General features: G+C 33.3%; 2 protein-coding genes across 2 annotated transcripts; one reads left to right on the top strand and one right to left on the bottom strand.

The window, feature by feature from the left end:
• Positions 1–1,421: 1,421 nt before the first annotated feature.
• On the bottom strand, positions 1,422–12,525 carry LOC145732906 (uncharacterized). The gene is given in 8 exon segments (XM_081985450.1): positions 1,422–6,125; positions 6,315–6,427; positions 6,480–6,547; positions 6,549–6,677; positions 7,326–7,352; positions 7,354–7,583; positions 9,417–9,518; positions 12,439–12,525. Coding segments are annotated over 7 exon segments (726 nt in total). The 5' UTR covers positions 9,457–9,518; positions 12,439–12,525; the 3' UTR covers positions 1,422–6,006.
• A 470-nt stretch (positions 12,526–12,995) lies between these two features.
• Positions 12,996–19,386, top strand: hdly (hadley). The gene is made up of 4 exons (XM_081985447.1): positions 12,996–13,257; positions 16,108–16,278; positions 18,294–18,669; positions 18,725–19,386. Exons 1-4 carry the CDS (start codon positions 13,141–13,143, stop codon positions 19,090–19,092), a joined length of 1,032 nt encoding a protein of 343 aa, XP_081841573.1. The 5' UTR covers positions 12,996–13,140; the 3' UTR covers positions 19,093–19,386.
• The last annotated feature ends 2,686 nt before the right edge of the window (positions 19,387–22,072 follow it).

The following is a 22,072-nucleotide window of genomic DNA, read 5'->3' as shown; positions in this document are numbered from 1 at the left end:
TAAAACAACTTTTATTGGAAAGTAATAAACTGGGAAAGATAATACTTTTAGGAGTTTTAGGGATTGTTGTTTTTGTCTTAAAATGTTTGTTTGATGTCCCTTGAGTTTAACGACAGCTTATGCAAGTTTTGGACTGTGTTATTTTGCACTTGATCTGTCACATTCAAATTTCAACTTAGCTTAAGTTGTACTTAAATTGACTTGGAAGTGTTGGAGAAACAGGCATAAGGCACTAGCCTGTTACAGAACTGTTTTGGTAAATGAATTTTTTTGAACTTGAGGGTCTAATTTTTTTTTACTTTTAAACTAACCTTAAGGTTTAATTATAAATGATGATGCATGCAAACAGCAAGGAATTAGTTTAAGTTATCAAACAAAACAAAGCCATTTAATTTGTTTATAGAAAACAAAGAAACTTAGTATTTAAGACTTTTAGGAGTACTTACAGCAGAATGTCCACTCAAAGCTCATTAAGACAATTAAACGCCACAGGCCTAAAATTGATACTCAAAACATTAAAAAAATGCAGGCAGTGCAGACACTAACATAGCAACTACAGGAGTATTATTAGAGTTTATCAGAAATAGTAATTAATAAAAAACTTTATCAAAGTGACAATGATAAGCCCTAAATAGATATGATATGGGGGTTTTGACTTTTATACAGGAGTGCTACCAAAAAAGACTGAACTATACTATTTGAAGGGGTCTCACAGTTATATGTTTAGGAAAAGACTGTAATGACTAATCTTACCTCAGTTCAAAATCCGGTCTAAAGTGTAAACGACTAGAAAAAAGCCCTAGAAAGTGATAAGTGATAGTAAAATGGCGAAGATAAGCACAATCAGTCCACGCAGTGGTAATTCAGTTTCAGTAATACACTTTAATACAGTAATTCACTTAGAAAATGAAATTATAAACAAAAAAGTTGGTTATGTTTAATGTAAATCGTGTGACCGCAGTGTATCCCCGCTATACATCAGTCACGTGAATCGGAAATGATAATATAAAGACCGGTTCACACTAAACTCAAACAGTATTGACAGACCGGGATTCCTACGTCCGTCTTGCGTTGAATACGACTGCCGCAAACTATTAAATAATTATTTCAAACATGATATAAAGAAAATTATGACGATGGTTGAAATAAGTAATTGCAGCTTTTTCAACAAAAATCGTACTTCTGCCATCTTGTGTGGAGTATAGAAATAGTACGCTAAAGCGGAACGCACTGTAGAACCCAATTACACAAACCAATGACTTTAAAGGGTGTGGTGTGTATTTTTTTTGCCACCCTATCGGGATTTCCCCGACAACGCAGTGCAGCCACACTCTTATTTCCTAGCCCAAACATTATTGATGTAATATTACTTTAAAATTAATACAAATAGTAACTTTGTGGTAGAACAATATAACCAGGATAGTTTTTCCCAATATATATCTTTATTTTGTAAGCAATATTTTCTTTTGTAACATTTACAATACAAAGCTGCTTAATTAATCGATATACTTAGCTGTTTTATGGATACTGAAAACTTTTGACAACATAATTATTCAAAAAATTTTAATTTTAGACCAAAACATATAATTTAAACTAATTATTGTTCCCTTTAAACGGCATAAATGCCGTAAATAAAAATTAGAAATGTAGTGTAATTTTGCTGTAAAAATACACTTGTGTATATTTTTGAAAGAATAAATTTAAACGGTTTTTTGTCAAAAGCTTACAAACTAATATAATCAAGTAGTGAAGAATCAACAATGTTATTAGAATTTAAAACATATTATTTGGTCCTTCACCCTGATTAAATATAAATAATACTGGTTATACTCTGCCTGATGATATTGTTGCAAATTTTTAATACAAATAATGTTCTTAAAACTAAATAATTTATTGAAAATAATTAGTTAGTCGTAAACCCTGTAAGAATTTTAACACAATATAATATTATTTAATTACTATATGCGTATTGTTTATTACATTATTGATGATTGGCTTAAATATAGTTAGCTTCAAAATTGCCTTTACAGGTCTAAATATTGCTATGGTCATAACTGTACAGTAAAAAATTAGTATATTGTATTATTAATCGACAAATAATTTACCTATACAATATACAATAATAAGAAATTATTTTAGCAATAAGGTAAGTATATAATGAACAACTTACAAGAAAAATTATAGTATAGGATATATTATTACAGTCACCATTTAAAAGAATATTTTCTCATTGTACTACTGGTTGGATTAAAAAATGTAGCTTTCTTATTGGTTTCAACAATACGGTTCAGTTTTAACTATACAGTTGGTACAATCTAGGACGTAGTTTAATATTAACAAATTCAACCAGGAAAACAGAACCGAGTAGAAGAGCATAATGGCAATATAGAATGTTAACCGTTAGAAACATTAGAAAGTACTTTGACCCTTTATGTTTGCGGCAAACAAGTGCGATTAGATAATTTGTATAGTACATAGTCAAATGTCAACCAAGATTCAAAGTTAGAAGAAAATAGAGTGTATAGAAGAAATGTTTTGTTTTTTGAGACACCTTGTATTATATCGTACAGTACCTACTAAATTGCTTCGTCCATAGATTGCACAGAATTGTCGAATATTCCAAGTTAAACAAATTCTATCAGGCGAACAGAACAACAAAGAGAACGACAATGCAAAATCGTACCGGTTTGTTGTGGTGAAAGTAGTACCACCAATTAGTATTTTGGTAACTGCAACAGTACCACTCGTTTCAGCTATATAATACAAGAGCATATGGTTGACATATGTGACAAGATTTTAAGAAAAATCGTTACCGAGATATCTGATGCTCTGAAGATATCTGAATAGAAGCCAAAACTGAACAGTGTTTTTTTACAATTTATACATTTTGATTTTAAACAAATCTGATCAGGAGAACAGTAAGTGGAGAAAGTTAGTTTTGTGTGAATTTATCAACCTACTTTCTGATAACGGGTGTCTCATAATGATTAGCTCAGTATAGTCAGTGCGCTTGTTGTGTAAATCATTAATAGTGAATATTCTAGACAGTTAGTTAAGCCAGGAAGAAAATTATTGTGATGAGAACTAATACATTTTGAGATAAAAAAAATAAAGTTAACAATCCGCCACAACAATTTTTACACCCAATTGCGTTTTTTTGGCAGTGATTGCATATTAATGTTTTATATACTCTACAATACATTGTTATACATTACAAAACTTTATATTTGATGCATTTTCACAACACGCACAATATCAACTATAATACTGACTTGTTAACCCACCGGTTAAGTGTACTAATTTTTACCAAAAAAAAATGTCCCAGGGCTAGTGGCAAGTGACGTAATAATTGTCATTTTCTATTACATGCAAACTGTGAAAAAATACGAAATTTTATAGTCGGATTTTTACCTTTGAGAATGACGTCATCTTTTACATCTTTGTTTCTCGCATATCAAACATGTGAAATAAACAATTTTAACAAAAAAGGCACGTTATTAATTTTGTCATCCTGTCAAATTAAAAAACGTTGACATTTACTGTCACTTTGATATAAACAAATATCAAAGGTATAAAAATGATGCGCTACAATGAGCAAGTCCAAATGCTAGTTCTAAATGTTCTGCTTTTTTTGGAGTACGAAAAGAAACAGTTTCCAGATGTCATCCCAATTGATCATCAGTCACTTCTGAACACATTAATTTTCAAAGCATTTGTAGGTTAAAACTTGTGATTTAATTCCAGACATGCGTGTTTTTTCACCTGCATTCTCAAAGGGTAAAAATTTGACTATAAATTTGTGAATGTTTAGGACTGTCGCAATGTACGTTCAGAACTTTGACAATGTGTCAGTTAGAGCTAAACGAACGTCAGATTTGTGTTTCCCAGTTTAAAATTAGTAAAAAAAGTCACTTTGGTTGAGCAAAATCCAACATGACTGCTGTCAGTAAAGAAAGCCCAAAAATCCTAAATTTTAGTCAAAATTGTGTTGCACTTTTTCATTGTGCAATTGAAACATTCCGTATAGGGCACCATATGACTTAAGAAAGCTATTAAATATGGGGCTATCATGTGACGTTATTCGGGCAAGGCTAAGGCCTCTAAGGGTCGTCAAATTGACTCTATAAGTTTTTTGTCTTGAATATCTCAGGAACGCCTCTAGTTAGCATTCTGAAATTTTTACCACAACGCACCTTGTTGGATGTCTGGTTCAACAAATATAAAGTCTTTTAAGTGATGTTCAAGTCGACAATAGTAAATGGCGTCACTGCCACTTTTCTTGGGACAAAGAGTACATAAAGTGTCTCTAATTTTTTGAACTCGGTTCTAGCCTAACTTTTTAGATTTAGTTTCACTGCACCTGCACAAGCAATGATGTTGCATCAGAACAATATTTATATTGTTCATAATGTATCTTTCTGTCATTTAACGCGTTAAATATTAAGAAAGTGAAATTAAAACAGAATTTATAATTATAATTGTATATCAGATGTATTGGAGAAAAATACGGTACGGTGCTTTTATTACTATAATAAAATGAAAAATTAAAAATCAAATTGTTTGGAAAGTAATTTCAAATCTTTGTTATGTACCTACTTGTCGACTATAAAATACATCACATTTGATAAATTACTAACAATTTGCTTATTATTACTGTACCGCGTGTATTCAATAACAGTGCCTAAAAGTATTACAGATATAATATGTCGAAAATATGTACAATAAATTGGATCACTAACATTTATAATAGGGATAAAGTGTGCCATTCATTTTTTTGATTTTAAAAGGGGGTGGGTCTCTTATTTATTATTTAGTTTAATAACGCTAAATAAAATTTGAAGAAATAACAACATTTGTTTAATATGAATTTAAAGGGTTTCAGGCAATATACATAGGAATATCACAAAGTATTTAAGAAACTATATCACAAAGTACTTACTCTATTATCAAATATTGGTTTGTAAGTATTTTAAAAAAGTGTAAACAATATTGTTATAATTAACCTGTTTTTAATGGAAGAAGTTTCGATTTAGAATATGGAGATTACTTTATTATCATATAGAACTAGATTTGGTTGAAATAATTTTACGATTATCGTAGTGTAGTGATATGGTTTATATTCTGTTTAGATAGTTTGGCCACCTTTTTTGATATCTTAATTAATATTCCTTATAAATGGCACAAGTTACTTATACATTTTTTTAGTATAGCTAAAGTAAAAACACATCAAAGAATTTCTATATACAAAAGCGTATGTTATAAGGTTAAGATTGCGTCAAAAGTAGCGGATTTCAGAAATGTCTTGCAACGACCAAAATGCGTAGTTGTTTTATTTTTTTCAGGTTGCTCAGTTGCAAAACTGTACAGTTCCTAGCGGGACATATTGCGAAGGTGTAAGCTCCATTCTCTAGAAGGAAATTGATGTCAGTCTCGACCATTGACATTATTAAGAGAATCGACAATTGTGTGACAATTATAGAAAGATGGAGCTAGTACAGGCAAAAAGGCAAGTAAGATGTATTTAGAGCATATGTATAACTTCTATTTTTAAGGCGTTCTTTTAATCTTGTCACACAGCCTGTTAAATGTCATCGCTATACAAATCAGCGCTTTCTCAACTTTAAGTCGAACAAACCCAGTTGACTTGCTGAAACTTTGATTTTCCTGTTTTATCCCTTTCTCTATTTCGAATTTCTCTCATCTCTTTATTTAGCCGTACATCTCCATCCATTCTTTAAATGTCAATGATCTTGACACATACAGTCCGTCCTAAAGCTAGTGGCAGTGACGTTATAATTGTAGATTGTTATTACGAATAAAGGTTGCATTCGTTGTTGTATTTTTTATATAAAAACTATCTTCAGACATGAGTGAATTTCAATATGACGTCACATAATGTCGTCACTGCCACTTTTCTTGGGACCTGGGAAGAGAGATACCTTTCTAGAGATTTTAATACCGACAGCTTTGCCTTCGTTTCGGCGTCCCCTAGGAAAAGGACTTTGGCTATACGTCCACCTCGTGACATACTTCCATATAATCGGGATGTAACATGATGTCCTTGATCATATCCTTCAACATCGGATAAAGTATCACCATGGGAGTATAGTTTAAACGTTCGTATACTCGATCTGAAACGGATGCATCAATTTACGTGAGGTCATTAACGACTTTAATTAGTCATTTTTTGTGTTTAACTTGGAAATAAATGACGTTTTTTTTTTCAGTATTCTTTGTATGCTAAACAGCCGGTGTACATTGAACAATAGAGGAAACCGCAATGACTTTACGACTACACGAATAAAATCGGACACTTACCTTTAATTGACGTATCAGGTTTCTTAAACCTGAATATTTCTTTATTAGCCTATACAGATCGTTAGTCATTTGAGTATTCTCGGCATCTATTTGGGACGTTGTCATATTAAACACATCATTAAGTTAAAACCTAAAATTGTTGTATTTACTACAACTTACTTGCTAGCCTCTCTATCCGTTCCTTCTTCTCGCTGGCTTCTTCTGCTAATTTGGTGGATGTTTTAACGCCCCTCACCGGATTTTTGGGTTTTTTCCATTATGGAACAAGCTCTCAGAACAAAAGCGGGTACTGTCTCTTGTTTCTCCTGCTTTGGAATGTCGACCAATGTCCAGTATTGAGTTTCTAACCGAATAACATCCTAAAAATTCAGATTACTCTTCCACCAAAAAAAGTACACATATTCGCAAATAAAAACATCTCAACGTGTTGGCAAACCTTAGATGATATAATAATTCATGTATAATTAGTATATTGCTTTTAAGCATGATGTTTTTTTTACTTTTATAGTTTCATAGAGTAGTATTTTACAGTTTGAAGGATTAGGGAAACCTCAAAAATCTTGCTCATGTCACTGTATAGACAAATATTTTTGTTGCTTTAATGAATAAGTTACCACATATTTCAAAAATATTTTAGTTTTTCCCCAAATATCCACATGAACTACATTCTCCAAAAGTAGGGATTTTTACCCACATAAATTTATATTGTATATTCCATTCCTAAACTGGTTAGCTCAAAAGTCATTAGAATGTACCCGGAATTAGCCGGTCCATATTTTAGCTTTCGGTTAAGCAAACCAATGCAAATTCGAGTCCCTTATAATCATTTTAGTCGTAGGAACGTATCAAAGTTTTCAATTAAGTAAATAGACATAAAGCCCAAGATTTGATTCGAAAGGGAACAATTAAATTTTAATGGGATTTGCACTCTTGTTTCCCTCAAAATCAACTTTTGCTGTTAAATCTACACGATAACCCCCTTGAATAATAACTCTGTTATTACCTACCTTAATCATAGTTTTCAGTAAACTATACTCTGGAATACATGTGAACGTGGTTGCTCTCGTTATACTTGGTCATAAGACCTACTAAAGCTCTTTTGGCCGTTTCATACGACTCATCCATTCTGATTCTAACCGCTCTGAGCCTTTCGTTAGTTTCGATTACTTCCTCTTTAGTTGCCCCACTGGTCGTTCCTTCATCCTTGACGTCCTGTACAATTCTTCGCACACTTTGAGTGAATTTACCCACTAGATTAGTCGAACCTGCAATCAATTATTATGATTTACTTATTGTTTATTGCAAAGCAATATTTCACGTTTATACCATATTAATAATTGGCGTATTTACTAGCTATTTATGCACTAAGGGCGTAGAGAGAACTAAATGGACATTATACTCTCCCTAACGTCTGTGGTGGAGTGAAAAATGGCAAAAGCTGGATGAAATTTAGAAAATATAAAAGAAAAATGGTCAAGAGCACCCTAAGTAGGGAATAAGTAGTTTCAAGGGCGTTATGATAACGCCCGCCTAATAATGCTCTCAGGTTGTTATGAACCTTATAACCTACACCGTTTCCAAGAGTATTATCTATGTCATAACGTATAGGTGAAACATAAAGGAATTCATAATCATCGGTTTTAAGGCGTGCGTTCCGGCCATTAAGTTAAAATCCAATTTATAACAACAAACAACATCATAATAAATGAATTATCAACGGATCTGCTAAATGAACTCGATGACCGTCACCAAGGTAATACACTGCGCACACCAGTTCGAGACTACCATTTGATGACGTGCAGCAGTAATACCCAGAACCACTATCATGGTAGTGATTAGAAGTTCGTTTGGTTTCTTTTACGTGTGTGTTTGTGGTGTGTTCAAAAGCGAATTCGTTACAGGGTAATAAGTATTATTGTTTGTGGTTAATTAAAGGCTCAATAAGGTACAATATTGTCACAAAACCCATCAATTTCGAACAATTCCTTATTACACTATTAAATGGATTTAATTAAGAAAATGTTGCAAGCTTTCCAGTCCTCATCAAATTAACTTGGTGTAGATAACAATCTGTAAGTCACGATCAACGTGGCACTGTAAACAAAATAATTATTACGGTAAAATTCAAGATTATTTGGACTAATTACTCAAACTTGTCACTTGCAGTTTAGTGAGTTTCGTAATAACCACAAATAACAAAAATGCATTTAAATCTAGACAGTTCCGCTTTTACAAGATGGAAAGATAGGAGAGATGGTAGAATTATAGTAATAAACCAGATAAGTATTTATTTTACATAATTTTTTTAATTAAAAGACCGAAAGGTCGTCTGTAGTACATGATTCGGAACAAATGACCAAAAATAATAACGTAAAAAAAATTTAATTGTTTTATTATTTTAGTTACAAAGGAAGTTTAATTAATGTGTGTATGCATGGATTTCGTGAAAAACAAAAATACAGAGTGTTTAAGTACAATTTAGGATGGAGAGAGACTGACTAAAATGTCCTTATTTTGATTTATGGGACAGTTGTTGGAATTGTTCACCCTAAGAAGAACATAATAGTAAACACGCATGCACAATAGTTAGAAACTGTTTAATTTAGCGCTTTGTAGGTTTTTAAGGGCATGCTTATACAATTGCTGTATATACATTCAGGATTTCAAACAACTGTACAGGGTGTCTCAATAAGCATTGCACGCGGTTGTTTCTCGAAAGTATACATAGTGTCGTTATAGTAAGTCATTCGAGGTTTTCTCAAAGCTGGAACAGAAAAAGGAGCAAAAAGTCCCACAAAACAAATCTCGTGAACCAAGGAGTTAGAGGGTGGTTTTTGCTGTAAATTACTTAGGACACTTTTTCGAAATATCTAGGACAAAGCGTAAATTTTGTAATAACACCCTCTACCAAGAAGATTCTAAATCCTGAAGAATATTTATCACTTTTTCGTTGCTACATTTATTCCAATTTTTTTTTCAAAGTAATGCTATATGTATAGTTTTCGAGGAGCAGCCGCATACTCGGCTTATTGGGACACCGTGTATATTAACATTAACAAACTGTACAAAGGGCACCACATCGAGTACACTTAACTTACGCGCTGGAGGACGATCATTGACTGCCCTACGTAGTGACATGTTAAAACCCTTAACTCGCCGAGTTGGTTTAGTGTTGTCACTGGTTCAGTGTGGGTGTGATTCTAAAAGAATTATTTAATAATAATCTTCCATACAACTGTTATTATTACAACAGATTAGTTGTGGGAAATCCCGTTGTTTAAATCATTTGTTTCAAATCGAAATTGGATCATAACGATTAACGAGATGATCCAGTAATTTGCTATTAAAATAGGGATATAAAATCAGGTGATTGTTTGTCAATATTGCTTTATAATAAACTTATAATCAAATGCATAAAATTAAATGGTAATTGATGCTATTAAACGATAATCAAACTGAAAACGCCTCAACGATGATCAGCTTATACGTTATTACTCTATTGGCAATTACACACATCAAGAGCCGGTGTATTGTATTTCCAACAAAGAGAAACACGGAAAACAACGACTAATAACTGATACCCTTACCGGGTGCGATTAATTTACGGGACAACGGAGGGTGTCACACCATGATAAGTCAATAATAGATTACACGGTCGTGCCTTTGAATGAAAATTAACTGGGGCGTGCCTATTACCATCAAACCGATTAAGCAAGAACTTTCCAAATAAACTAACATTACGTATGGTTAGTTTACTTGATGGTTTGGATTTATAGAACAAAAAAAATTCTGGTCCGGTTGTAACATATTAGGCGCTAAGTGTGCGATCGCTCCAAAAGCCTACTATAGGAAGCAAGGCCGAACAACATAATAAAATTGTTAATAATCAACATTCCAGTTATACTTGTGACTGTAAAATCCCTCAAACATCAATCTTCTTCAGGCGAGTTGAATTATTCAGTTGACAATGTAATGTTATATTCATATCAGCTTTAAATGTGTCTAGCGCATGAAAATTAAGTTGAAGGGTCTATGACAATTTGTTCAAACCCAAAGTTTCTCAAACTTGTGGGGATTAAAATTATTATACATTGAAAGTTGGGAAAGTTTAGTTAAGAAAATGATTCAGTTGAATATGCCTTTATGTTCAGTTCAGGCAAATGTGCAAAAACATCGATATGCGGTCAAAATTGATTGGTTTTTTTAAAACAATATACAAGATAATTTAAAAAAAAATGAAATTTAATATCAAACAGTAATGTCAGCGTTACACGCAGTTTGGTTCTGGCACACAAAAGTTTTCTGCCGTTTTCTGTAAATAGAAATTACTCGAATTACAGTAACAAATTCATTCATATCGTATTCTCAAAAACTCAGTTTAACTTTTCCAGTACTAAGGACCCTAATTCTCGAAATCAAGGAACGGAGTTATCAAGAGAAGTGTTGATAGAATGTGACAGAGCAGCTGACAAAAGTGGGTTCCTGTCACATTCTACAAACCTTTCTCTTGATAATCCTCCTTCCCTCATTTCAAAAATCCGCACCCTCGGGTGACAGTTTGTCTGATTTACTGAACAAATTAAACCAAAACAGGATCTGTTATTTTAACTAATGTTTTGGCAAATACTTCCCTCTCTATTATTGACTTTTGACAGCTTTGAGAGTTAATATTATGCCCGTTTGCACAAACCGGTTTTAGGGATTCCTAACTAACTTTAGGTGTTACCTATTTTGGGTGGTCGTTTCTGAGCCCCTAACGACTCCCTAAAATTAATTGTCAGCAGAGTGACAGGAATTTTTGTTTGTTTAAAAATTACTTTTCAAATTAACAGAAAAATTAGTATTTTCCCTATTTTTGAAAATTAGAAATATTCGATTTCTTTGAAAACGGTTTTCCAAGAAAGTGCATGAAAGGAACTATTTGTTTTGGACTCACTAAACCCACAGTTCTTCAAATATTAGATAGAATTGAAGAACAATTAGAATATCCAAATGATCAGTAAGTTGTAGTACATATATATTGAAATGTTCTATCTCTCGTTTCTTTGCCAGCATGTTTCAAATTGTGTTTCTATACTTTTATTATTTTTTATAGTAATAACAGCGTTAGTCCCATAAATCAACTGCTAACGCGCCTTCGGTCTCAACTCAGTACAATTATTGCAGATTTTATGGGAAATGGATGTTGCAACAGCTTCTAGGATAGTTAAGAAATTTTCGAAGTTTTAGCAAGTTTGCGGCCTCAGTATATTAAAATCTGAAAAAATGGTTGAGGTGCAAAACAATTTTTTTCAATTTAGTTCATTTCCTCGTGTCTTTATGTAACATTATTTATACCACAAAACTCGCTTTACGACAAGAAATTATTTGAATTCAAAAATGGACTTTGAGCCGTGATGTGTTTTAGTACTAAATTTCAAGGAAGCCTGTTTGTAAAACATTCCGGATTGATTTTCTGTTTGTTTAATTAAAACAATGAAAACATTCTGGTCTGGTTTTGAGCTTGGCGTCATCATCCGTTCCGCAAAAACATGAATTTGCTGTTTAGAGGACCGTAAAAAACAATTTAGCCACATATTGCTGCGACCTTGCTCTTTTGATACGTCCATCATGAATTTAGTAATGCTATAGGCAAAATTTAGACAAATATGACTTAATAGTGATATTCAACAATTTGAACCTTTTATAAAGCAGTGGCAATTTTGTAACGCGATTCCCAGTCTCTTTCTCTTAAAATCTACACTCTAAACTTTGAGCACTCACGTCACGTAAATGGAGTAAATACACAATGTAAACTATTGTTGTCGGTTGCTTTTAGTCAGTAGTCACCCAGTTTTCTTAACTGATTGCACGTTTAATATTTGAATTGAAGCTTTACAAAATTCAGTTTGTGTGATTTCAAGCCTGACTAATTATCTCAGTTTAGATCATACACAACAAAACAAGTTTATCAGGAAGTCGGCTTATTTTGTTGGAAATTTTAGAATTTTAGAGTTATTACAGAAAAAATAGCCACATTAAAACCAACCAGTTTTGTCTACATGAGTCATGATGGTTATACTAGTGGGCGAAATTATGATAATAAAATAGTAAAAATTATGCCTGATAAGTTTGACTCACCTTTTGTATGACAAATAATGTTTCTTATTAATTAGAACGAAAAGTTGTTTTAAACCTAAAAATGTGAGAATTGGACATCTGATCGTTAGAAAGAAATTTATAAACTGAGTAAATATTGTGCTACTCCGATTTTATAGGTTGCTATAAAAAATTTTATTGTCAAACAAAAACCGGAAATATGTATTAACTTTTCAACAAATAAATCAATGCAATTTTATGCACAGTAAATATTAACTGTTCGAGTTTAAAACTAAGCAAATAGGTGATGGTGCCTATCCTTTGACCTAAAAGTGATGGATTTCACTGCTTGATCAGTAAACATAACTCACAAATGAAAATAATTTTCTGCAAATATTAATAGCTTGAATCACTTAGGTAAATACTTATAATGATGATGCACAGAATAAAACTAGCTAATCATTATAATCAGAATATTTAAATTCTGATTGTTTTTTTTTTTGCTGATTCAAAGCTATAAATATAAGAGCAGGTTGTACTATTATTTTACCTCTTCTTGGTAAAGAATACTTATATTATTAATTACTAATTCCGGACCTATTTTAGGCAAATCCGTCCATACATCGTATGACGCAACGAGATTTTCAGTTGAGGTTTAGGTTGATACGAGAATAAATGACGTCGTTTGGAAAAGTCGGACTTGATTCGCGTTGAACGACCTGCACCATTGTTAACTCGGTATTTATGGGTGGCGGATTTAGAGGACATGTTATTGTACATCGGAAGTTTGCGGGAGATACAGTTTCAGTCGCGATCCAACTAGAACCATCAGTTTCAGTTTTTTGTTCAAAAACACACAGAGTAAGTTAAAACTATTATATTGTACAATAGTGTATGTAACTTAATAAAATATTCTAAGCGGTAAATTGTAAACTTTCAGTTCTAGTTAATATAACCACCACTTTTTTCTGGGTTACTTTACAACTTACCTCTACTAGTTGCTCTTTGCTTTGTCTTTTACACCGAATGTTTTAAAGGATTTAGCATTTGTTGGTATTACAAACAAACAAGGTTCTTTCACCTATAAGTACAGAAGACAGATGATAAAATAGTACATCCTCCTTCAGACAAAAAATATTTAGATACATTGAAGCGATTCAGTTCGACCATGACCACCTTGTTTCTATAGTCAATCGTCATCAACCTCAACTTAAAAAGTTCCTTGAATAATGATAAGTAAAGCACTGAAAACCCGTTTGTCAACACTGTGTAAGTCATCAGGTCAAACTTTAATCCTTGATTTGAAGATGGTTCTAGTGTTAATTAAAATAAAAAGTACGTTCAGTATTTTTGTACGCTTTGTTTCTTTGTGTATACTAACACAGTCAAATGTTGGCGCCAAAATACTTTAATACTGAACATTCTGTCTGCAAAACTACAATGGTTCTTGTATCATAATTATCCTACCTGTGTCATTTTGAATACAACTAGATCATAAATACAGCCTGGTTTATTATATGCCATCCCTTTTGAGATCAGCTGCTTCTACCTGACGCAAAAAATCGCTTTCTATAGAGTCAGTTTCGAGGTAAACTTCATTCACTAAAGAAGAAAAAGTGTAAGTGACAGAGTGTAAAAATTTCAGAAAATTCCAGAATTTTTTACAGGTACGTTATTAACTTTAGATTAAATTATTTTGAAAGGTCTTTTATGCCAACATTTAGGATGGGTTTTATATTCAGTTTATAATATAACTAACAATTTGTATCATACTTTTCTTTTGATATGTGTGTTTTTTTAACGTCAATAAGTGTTATTTGAAATTAGTCTGACATGTTCTACTTCAGGAATCCCAACCAATTTTAACTATTAATTATTTTTTAAACCGTATCCATTATACTGGCAACACTGATTTTAATGTTTTGTCAGTGAAAACTCCGATACACAAAGTATAATGTGCCCTATTAAGCTTAAAGCGCTGAAGCCATTTAGGTCAAAGATCAAGGGGATAACTATCACCAACCAAATCGTACTTAAGGGACGCATTACCAAAAAGTTATTGCCCTATAAACCAGGCTAACCATCCCATCTATTTACAATTCATATTAAAGTGACTAATATACCGTTATTTGCCAAAAAAAACACTAAACTAAAGTAATAAAAAATGTTCATGTGTCACGTGGAAACTGTTTTCTAAATCAAAACTGTCACAGTTTGCTCTCAGTAACTATTTTGATCGTCGTCACGTGACTGTGTAGAAGGTGTTCTAGTATTACACAACTTATATATAAAAAATGTCAATGTTTGCTTTATAAAGCTCCTGGAGTTAAATGATCTGGTAATGGGTAAATTACTGGTACATTATATTACAAGCACGGAATGGTCTTATTTTCTATTAATACGATGTTATTGAATAAGAAATTTAATGAGGATTCGAAAAATGTGCGTAAAACAGCAATTTTCTTACTCCAAGTAGGTTTTACAGGCAATTTTGTCCCTGACTGTTCTTTAAACCGTATTGAAATTTCAAACCACAATTTCAACTGATTTCAAAATTTGTTTCACCAAACCAGTGTCGCAAACGGTAAAAGTTTCAAAAAAATGCAAGAATCCAAAAATGTTTCTAATGAATTTAGTCTCAACTCAACATCGTAAGTTTGCAGAACCGTTTTTGCGTCCAGAACAATATGGTGGTTTACTTTTTTTGTTACCCTGTACGCAATTTTTAAGGTAGATTTTTTTACTCTACACCACTGGAAAGAGGAGCTCAAAACGCTTCTTTTAAGTGGTTGAACCTCCCTGAACTCCCAAAAATAACTGAGTTACAGGGTGTTCAAATGTAAAACCACAATTTCAACTCATTTGAAAATTTGTTGCATCAAACCAGTTTTTACAAAATAACTAATCAACTTATAAAAAAATTCCAAGAGACTAAAAATGTTCCTAAACAATTCCTTAACTCAGCATCGTAAGTTTGCAGAACTGTTTCTGCTTCCAGTATACAGGGTGTGCACGAAAAATATGGTGATTGACTATTGACTGTCTTTGGTAACACTGTACGCAATTTTTCAGATAGAACTTTTTGCTCAACACCAGTGGAATTTAAGTGATTCAACCTCTCTGAACAACCAAAAATAACCGAGTTACAGGGTGTTCAAATTTCAACTGATTTAAAAATTTGTTGCATTAAACCAGTCTTTGACAGAAGTTACGAAAATTACAAAGAGAGCAAAAATGTTTGTAAAGAACTGTTAAACTCATCCCTGGAAGTTTCACAGTTTGTCAGTGTGGCAAAACTGTAGTGAGATTTATGACTTTTCAAATTAATGACAGCCATGACAGGAAAATGATATGTTTCAAGCAAATTTCAATGAAACTTATAAATTCATTGGTCAAATTGGTAAATTTTCATGTCACACTGAATTTAACTTTAAATGAGTATGTTCTTCCACTTCTTTAAAACATGTTTGGATTTTGAACTGAAATCATTCGTCTCATAAAATTTCTGAACAATTAGCTATATGACAAAAACTTGTTATTTTATAACAGCCTCCGGGAATTCTTTATGCTGATTTCCATTTTGTTCTCTCCTATTTCAACTGGGAGAGAGTCGAGGAGTAATTATTTTACCAGCCGCACTTTCATTATAATTTATTATGCGCGTGGCATAATTAGAAAAAATGAATAGTAATTATCGTTATTACTTTTCAGAAAATGTTGCGAGTAGTTGCCGTTTGGATGACTGTCATTCTAATGATGCAGTGTGTGCAGTGTATTGATGAGAAGCTAACTTCAGATCAAATCGGTTCAATTAAAAAGAGAAGCCACAATCCTTGGTTTGTGCCCAGATTCAATTCATTATCGGTGTACGATGCAGGCAAAGTAAGTGTAATTTTTAGTTTTTTTTTTAAACTGTGTATACTGCTAGCTTGTCAAGAATATACCAAAATTCTCTAATATTTCAGTTGTTCAAAATTCAGACAAAACCACATTAGATGTTAACAAGCTGGCGTTGAAGGTTCACTCAAAATATCGCGTCTTTCCTACCTAAACTATTCCATATTCGTCAAAGTGAGAATTTTGGAAACGAGACGAACTTTGTTAATCAAATTTCAAGACCGTTCCTCTTAATTTTGTACTATTAGAACTGTGCGCAAACTAAATTCCAGGGTTGCCAGATATCGACTCAATCTTCCCAGTCAAAATAAAAAAAAAACCAAAACATATTACGATAATAAGTTTTTATTATTACTGGATTTTAATAAATTTTGTCAGATTCTCTATCTCTTTGTTTCCCTCAAGTTGCTACTTTTATTCTTATTCTTTAAAGATAATTTTATTTGACGTATTAACTTGTTTAGTATGAGAAGATACGTTCAAACGTAAAAATTTTGACTAGATGCAATTTTCTTTTAAAAATTACAAATAACCGAGATTGATCGGAAATAGAGCAGTGCAAGTGAACAAGCTTTTTAAAGATTTCACAATTTGCTCCAAACTTGGTTTCTGTGATAGCTAGGAGTTTTGTTCTAACGTCAAAATGTAGCCCAAAACTTTAACTTTCTTTTTTTTGAGATAGAGTTTTTACGAAAAATACACCAATAACTGAGAAAACCGATTTTGAAAGAATAGTCATAAACTGTCCCAAAAGAGCTGGTTTCGGGTAGTAAGTGTCATACTTAAAATCCCCAGTTATTCTCCTGGTAAATATTTGTCTTCACGAGAAATCCTGAAAAAATGCTCTATGTTTTCTTTGCTCTATTAATATGGCAACCCTGCGAAATTCCTTTATCCCCGAACTCGTCAAGCAAATGCTTTTGATTGCGCAGTTTTCAATAAAAAGTAAATGTACTGACATTTGTCAGAATAAATCAGTACAAATTTGTGCTGTTTAATAATTTCAAAATTTTCAACTTTCATCATAATTTAAAATGTTGTAATTACCCACATATAAAACGTGGGCAGTTAAATGAACGAGTTTTATCCCAGATGGTGGGTAAATTTGCCAACGCAATAATAATTAGTCGTAATAACGCACTTAGATTAAACAATTTAAACTATAGCCGCAATTATGAAGGTCGTCAAACTAATAACGTTCGTCCATTAGTGCAAATTGAGATTAATTTAACAGGCAATTAAAACTTCGACCTGGGTGACAATATTTTTTTCCGGTCCTGTGGTGACTGAAAACCGCAGAAAAAGCGTTTTTACACCCGGTGGTGAATCAGAGTGGAAACAAGTGAAAAAACGCTTTAATTTCCTATTTTGTCCGTTTTAAATTCGACGCTCAAAAAGCGGATCATGCGGTAATAAAATGGCGGTGTTGTTTTTTCGGAAATAGCTGAATGTGGCCTACAATGCCGGGATTTTCCTATGGCACACTGAATTTAGAGTTTGTTTAACATCTAATGGTTTCCAGGAATATACTATTTTCGTATTACACACCAACGAACAGAAGTAAACATTGTACAACATGAACTGGCAAGTATCCACAAACATTTGCAAGTGGGCATAATTATTCACACAGATGTCCTCCAGCCGTCATGTTGACTATATCTCCTGGAGGACACACAAACTGTAAATTAAACCGTTCAAAAGTTTTAAAAATAGTATACTCAGTTACTTAAAATCTTTAATAAAATTGTCTGATGAAGCAATGTCTGATACTTAATAAATGCGGATTTAATGCCGTGGGATGAAATCATCGTCGAACTTTCAATTACAATAACAATCCTTCCTTGATAATAAATGCCAAGATTAAGGTTAATCGTGACGATTAACAAAAGAGATATAAAAAACTAGGAATTAACTATCTTGAGCTGGCGGTTGATTTTTATTGGAAATCAAGATTTCTCCTACCGGGTGTCTCAGTTATAAACTTTTTATAATTTTTTCAGGTTTTCAGACCTGCAACTCGAACAATAGCGCCACCTTACTTCATTCCCGTGTACGGTGCTGCTGGACACTACATTTTCTACCCGCCCCAACCTTTGTACACCAACCCTGGAATACCAGTAGACAACCCGGATAAAGTCCCCTTTAAGGGTCAATCCTACCTACCGCCCACACCAAACAAAGAAGTTTCCACCAATAATCGATTTGGGGCTGATGACGATGACGCTCCAATTTGGGGTAGCATACCTAATAATAAGGAGACGGATCAAAGCGTCAAAACCACTACCACGAACAGCGGAAATCAACTTGATCGGGGTGATCCCGAGGCTCCAATTTGGGGTTTTACTGTGCCGGGGACCGTGCATTTAAGTGAAACAGGTAAGCGTCTGAAAATTGATGCCGTAAAAGCAAGACAACATTCAAATATTTTCAGATCAATTTGATTCACAACCACAACAATCATCAGTTCGACCAACCAGACCACCATCTGCCGCCATTTTACCACCGAGGCCACCATTGGTTCATGACGGTAATCAACCTCAAAGTGAAATTAGTGCACCACTCCCACCACAAGCAGTAGCTGAAGAAGCCCCCGGAATGCTACAACAGTCCAGTCCTAGCAATTGCGTGTGGGCTATAATTTCCTGTTGCTCAGCCACGTCAACAACCCCCTCACAAAATTGTTTCGAACAAAGGGGATGTCCCGGTCCTTTTTGGGGCAACAGTCCTTGCCACAGCGATTTTGCCAGGACTGCTATAGCGTTAGCTGTTGAGTACTACAACAAAAACCCTTCAGGATAAATTTGTTAGATCTTAATGTACTGAGTTGTGCAAGATGATTTTGGAATTAGGACGTCAATTCCAGTTTGTTTTGTACAAACTATAAGAACTGTGATCTGTAGGTTTACGTTTGTGGTTTGGAAGATGTACCAAAAGGTTTCTTCCCGTACTAATTGATGTATGTGTTAAAAGTTCCTTATTTATATTTGGGTGTCAAACACGTGCAAACTTAGATTAAACAATTTTTTATATAGCCTTCTAGTGTAAATTTATTTATTCTAAGTTATGGGTTAAGTAATAAATGAATAATACATTGCCTGATTTTTAATTTTACAATCAGTGAAATGTCCAGCACGATCAACGTTAAAGAATTCTGTTTTGCTCATCCTATAGTGACAGCCAGAAAATTAGAAATTAAAACGGACACAAATAGGTTTTTAACAAATGGTTTTTGTATGCCTAACACAAGTACATTTTAGAGTGTTCACAGATGTCTGTCAGTCTGTCACATTAGTAAAACTATATTTACAGCTAGCTTTACCTTTGTCGACCTACCTCAAATTCGAATTGAACGTTTTAATACGTAGCCAACTGAAAAAGATTGGAAAATAAAACCCACACACGTTATTTATGGGAAAATCATGACTGAAACCATCCGCAATCTTTTTTCCAATTTGTCGAAACGGAATTAATAACATTTCGAAAGCTGGTAAATTGAGATACATTTTGGATGGGAAAAGAAAATTTCCAGCCACAGCACCAACCGCTAAGCTGAATGTAAGAATATTCTTAATTTTGTAACTAAGTTCTGGTTTGAAATTTGAATACCCTGTAACTTAGTTATTTTTGGGAGTTCAGGGTGGTTCAACCACTTAAAAGAACCATTTTGAGCTCCTCTTTCCAGTGGTGTAGAGTAAAAAACTCTATCTTGAAAACTGCGTACATGGTGACCAAAATATGCTGGCCACCCTGTATGCTGGAAGCAAAAACGGTCCTGCAAACTTACGGTGTTGGGGGAAGGAGTTGATTAGAAACATTTTTGGTCTCTTGCAATTTTTCTGTAACTTTCTCCGTTTTCGAGTTATTTAGGTTTGGTGCAACAAATATTTAAATCACTTGTGGTCTGAAATTTGATGACGATTTAAAGGACAGTCAGGGACAACTCCTGTAAAACCCACTTGGAGTAAGAAAATTACTGTTTTAAGCACATTATTGGAATCCTCATTAAATTTCCTATTCAATAACCTGAAAAGACACTACAAAATTTGGTACAGTCAGGGAGAAAAGCGGTGTCAAAATTTGAACTTCCAGAAACACAGTATTTGTAATCTACCAATAATTTACCCATCACTAAAAACAGTAATCATTGCATTTGGTAGCGTAACATTTACTTACCACACTACAGTTTTCAAAGGGAAAAAATCTATATAAATTAACTCCCTCAAAACCAATTAGTGAGCCCGAAACGATTTTTCGTCGAGAAGATAGAGCTGTAAAGTAAAAAAGTAATTATCCGACAACTTGTGGCCTTTCAGCTAATAATGTTTTCTGGCAAGATGGAGCTGCTAAATTGGAAATTAAAGCCCCTAACTGGAACGTATAAAACGCGTTCGCCGTTAAACGCGATTGTTATTATTTTTTGCGTAACGCCTAGCTGGCAGTAAGTTTTCACCCCCTTAATAGGCTTATTTACGCCCTATGTATACTAAAATTAATAGCCACAATTTATTACCACTTGAAAAAAAGCAAAAAAGCGTGTACTATTTATACTTACCGCTATCACTCCGGCCTCTTTTGTGCCTATCGCCTTTACCCATCTTCTGATGAGTTTCTGAAAACAAAAAAAAAGTTAATAAGTATTATTGTAGAGTTGTTATTGGTTTGAATGTTTGAAATTTGAAAACCCTGTAATTTGGTTATTTTTGGGAGTTCAGGATGGTTCAACCATCTAAAAGAACCGTTTTAAGCTCATCTTTTCAGTGATGCAGAGTAAAAAATCTTATCTTACAAATTACGTACAGGGTAACACAAATACTAAACCACTACAATTTTCTTGCATACCCTGTATGTTTGAAACACAAACGGTCCTGCAAACTTACGGTGTTGGTTTAAGGAGTTGATTAGGAACATTTTTGGTCTCGTGCATTTTTTTTGTAACTTTCACCATTTTTGAGTTATTTAGAAAAAACTACCCATCACTACTATTAAATATACGAAATTGGTTAAATCCAACACACTTTTCCAATAGACAATTTAAAAGAAAAATTATTGGCTTCCAAGCACAGTAAGCCACTTTTCCGGTGTTTTCAAGTTATATTCTTTCCGGTACATTTCGTAAGTAACAAGTGGGGCAACTTGGCCAGATAAACTTTTACAGAGTGGAATGATATTTTAGGATTTAATAGGAAAACCAGCAGGTGTCTTAGTTTTGAAGTTGATTTATGCATTATAATGTGGTAAAATTAGAAATAGAACTCTTTTTAGACTTTGAGGTGGCAAAACCGTTTTACATAAACCTCTAAATCGATGGAAACGTTTCCAGTTTAATGATCCAGACGCCGTATATTTCGCCTCTTTGTGATGCAGTTGGCAGACTTGCCAATTAACTGAACAATAATTTAAAAGAGAGTAATATTGATTTTTGTTTATGTTCTAAAAGATAATCAAATGTAGTTTTATTGACTTGGTTGGTGATAGAGAAATAACAATCACCCAAAATAGTGCTCTGTGAATTCTGTTCCATTACATTTGGATTTCAAATGGCACCATCCCAGCGCTTTTCCATTAGGCCAACTGCCAACAAAGTGGGAAATGTTATCTGTTTAAAAGCCAGTAAAATGGGATGTGTACCTTTAATTTGGAATCATGGGGATGCTAACTAACATCAAACAAGGTTTTCTGTAATAAACTTAATTGAGGTGTCTCCAAAGGTTCATTTTTTATTAGAATTTGCTACGTCAAAAGTGATTCCAGTTTTGCAAGACGATTTCTAAGGGAAATG

The sequence above is a fragment of the Ips typographus genome, linkage group LG8 (genome assembly GCF_016097725.1).
Source record: "Ips typographus isolate SLU linkage group LG8, UJ_Ityp_2.0, whole genome shotgun sequence".
NCBI classification, from domain to species: Eukaryota; Metazoa; Arthropoda; class Insecta; order Coleoptera; family Curculionidae; genus Ips; species Ips typographus.
Note: the sequence above shows the minus strand (reverse complement) of the source record. Positions and strands in the feature narration are given on the sequence as shown.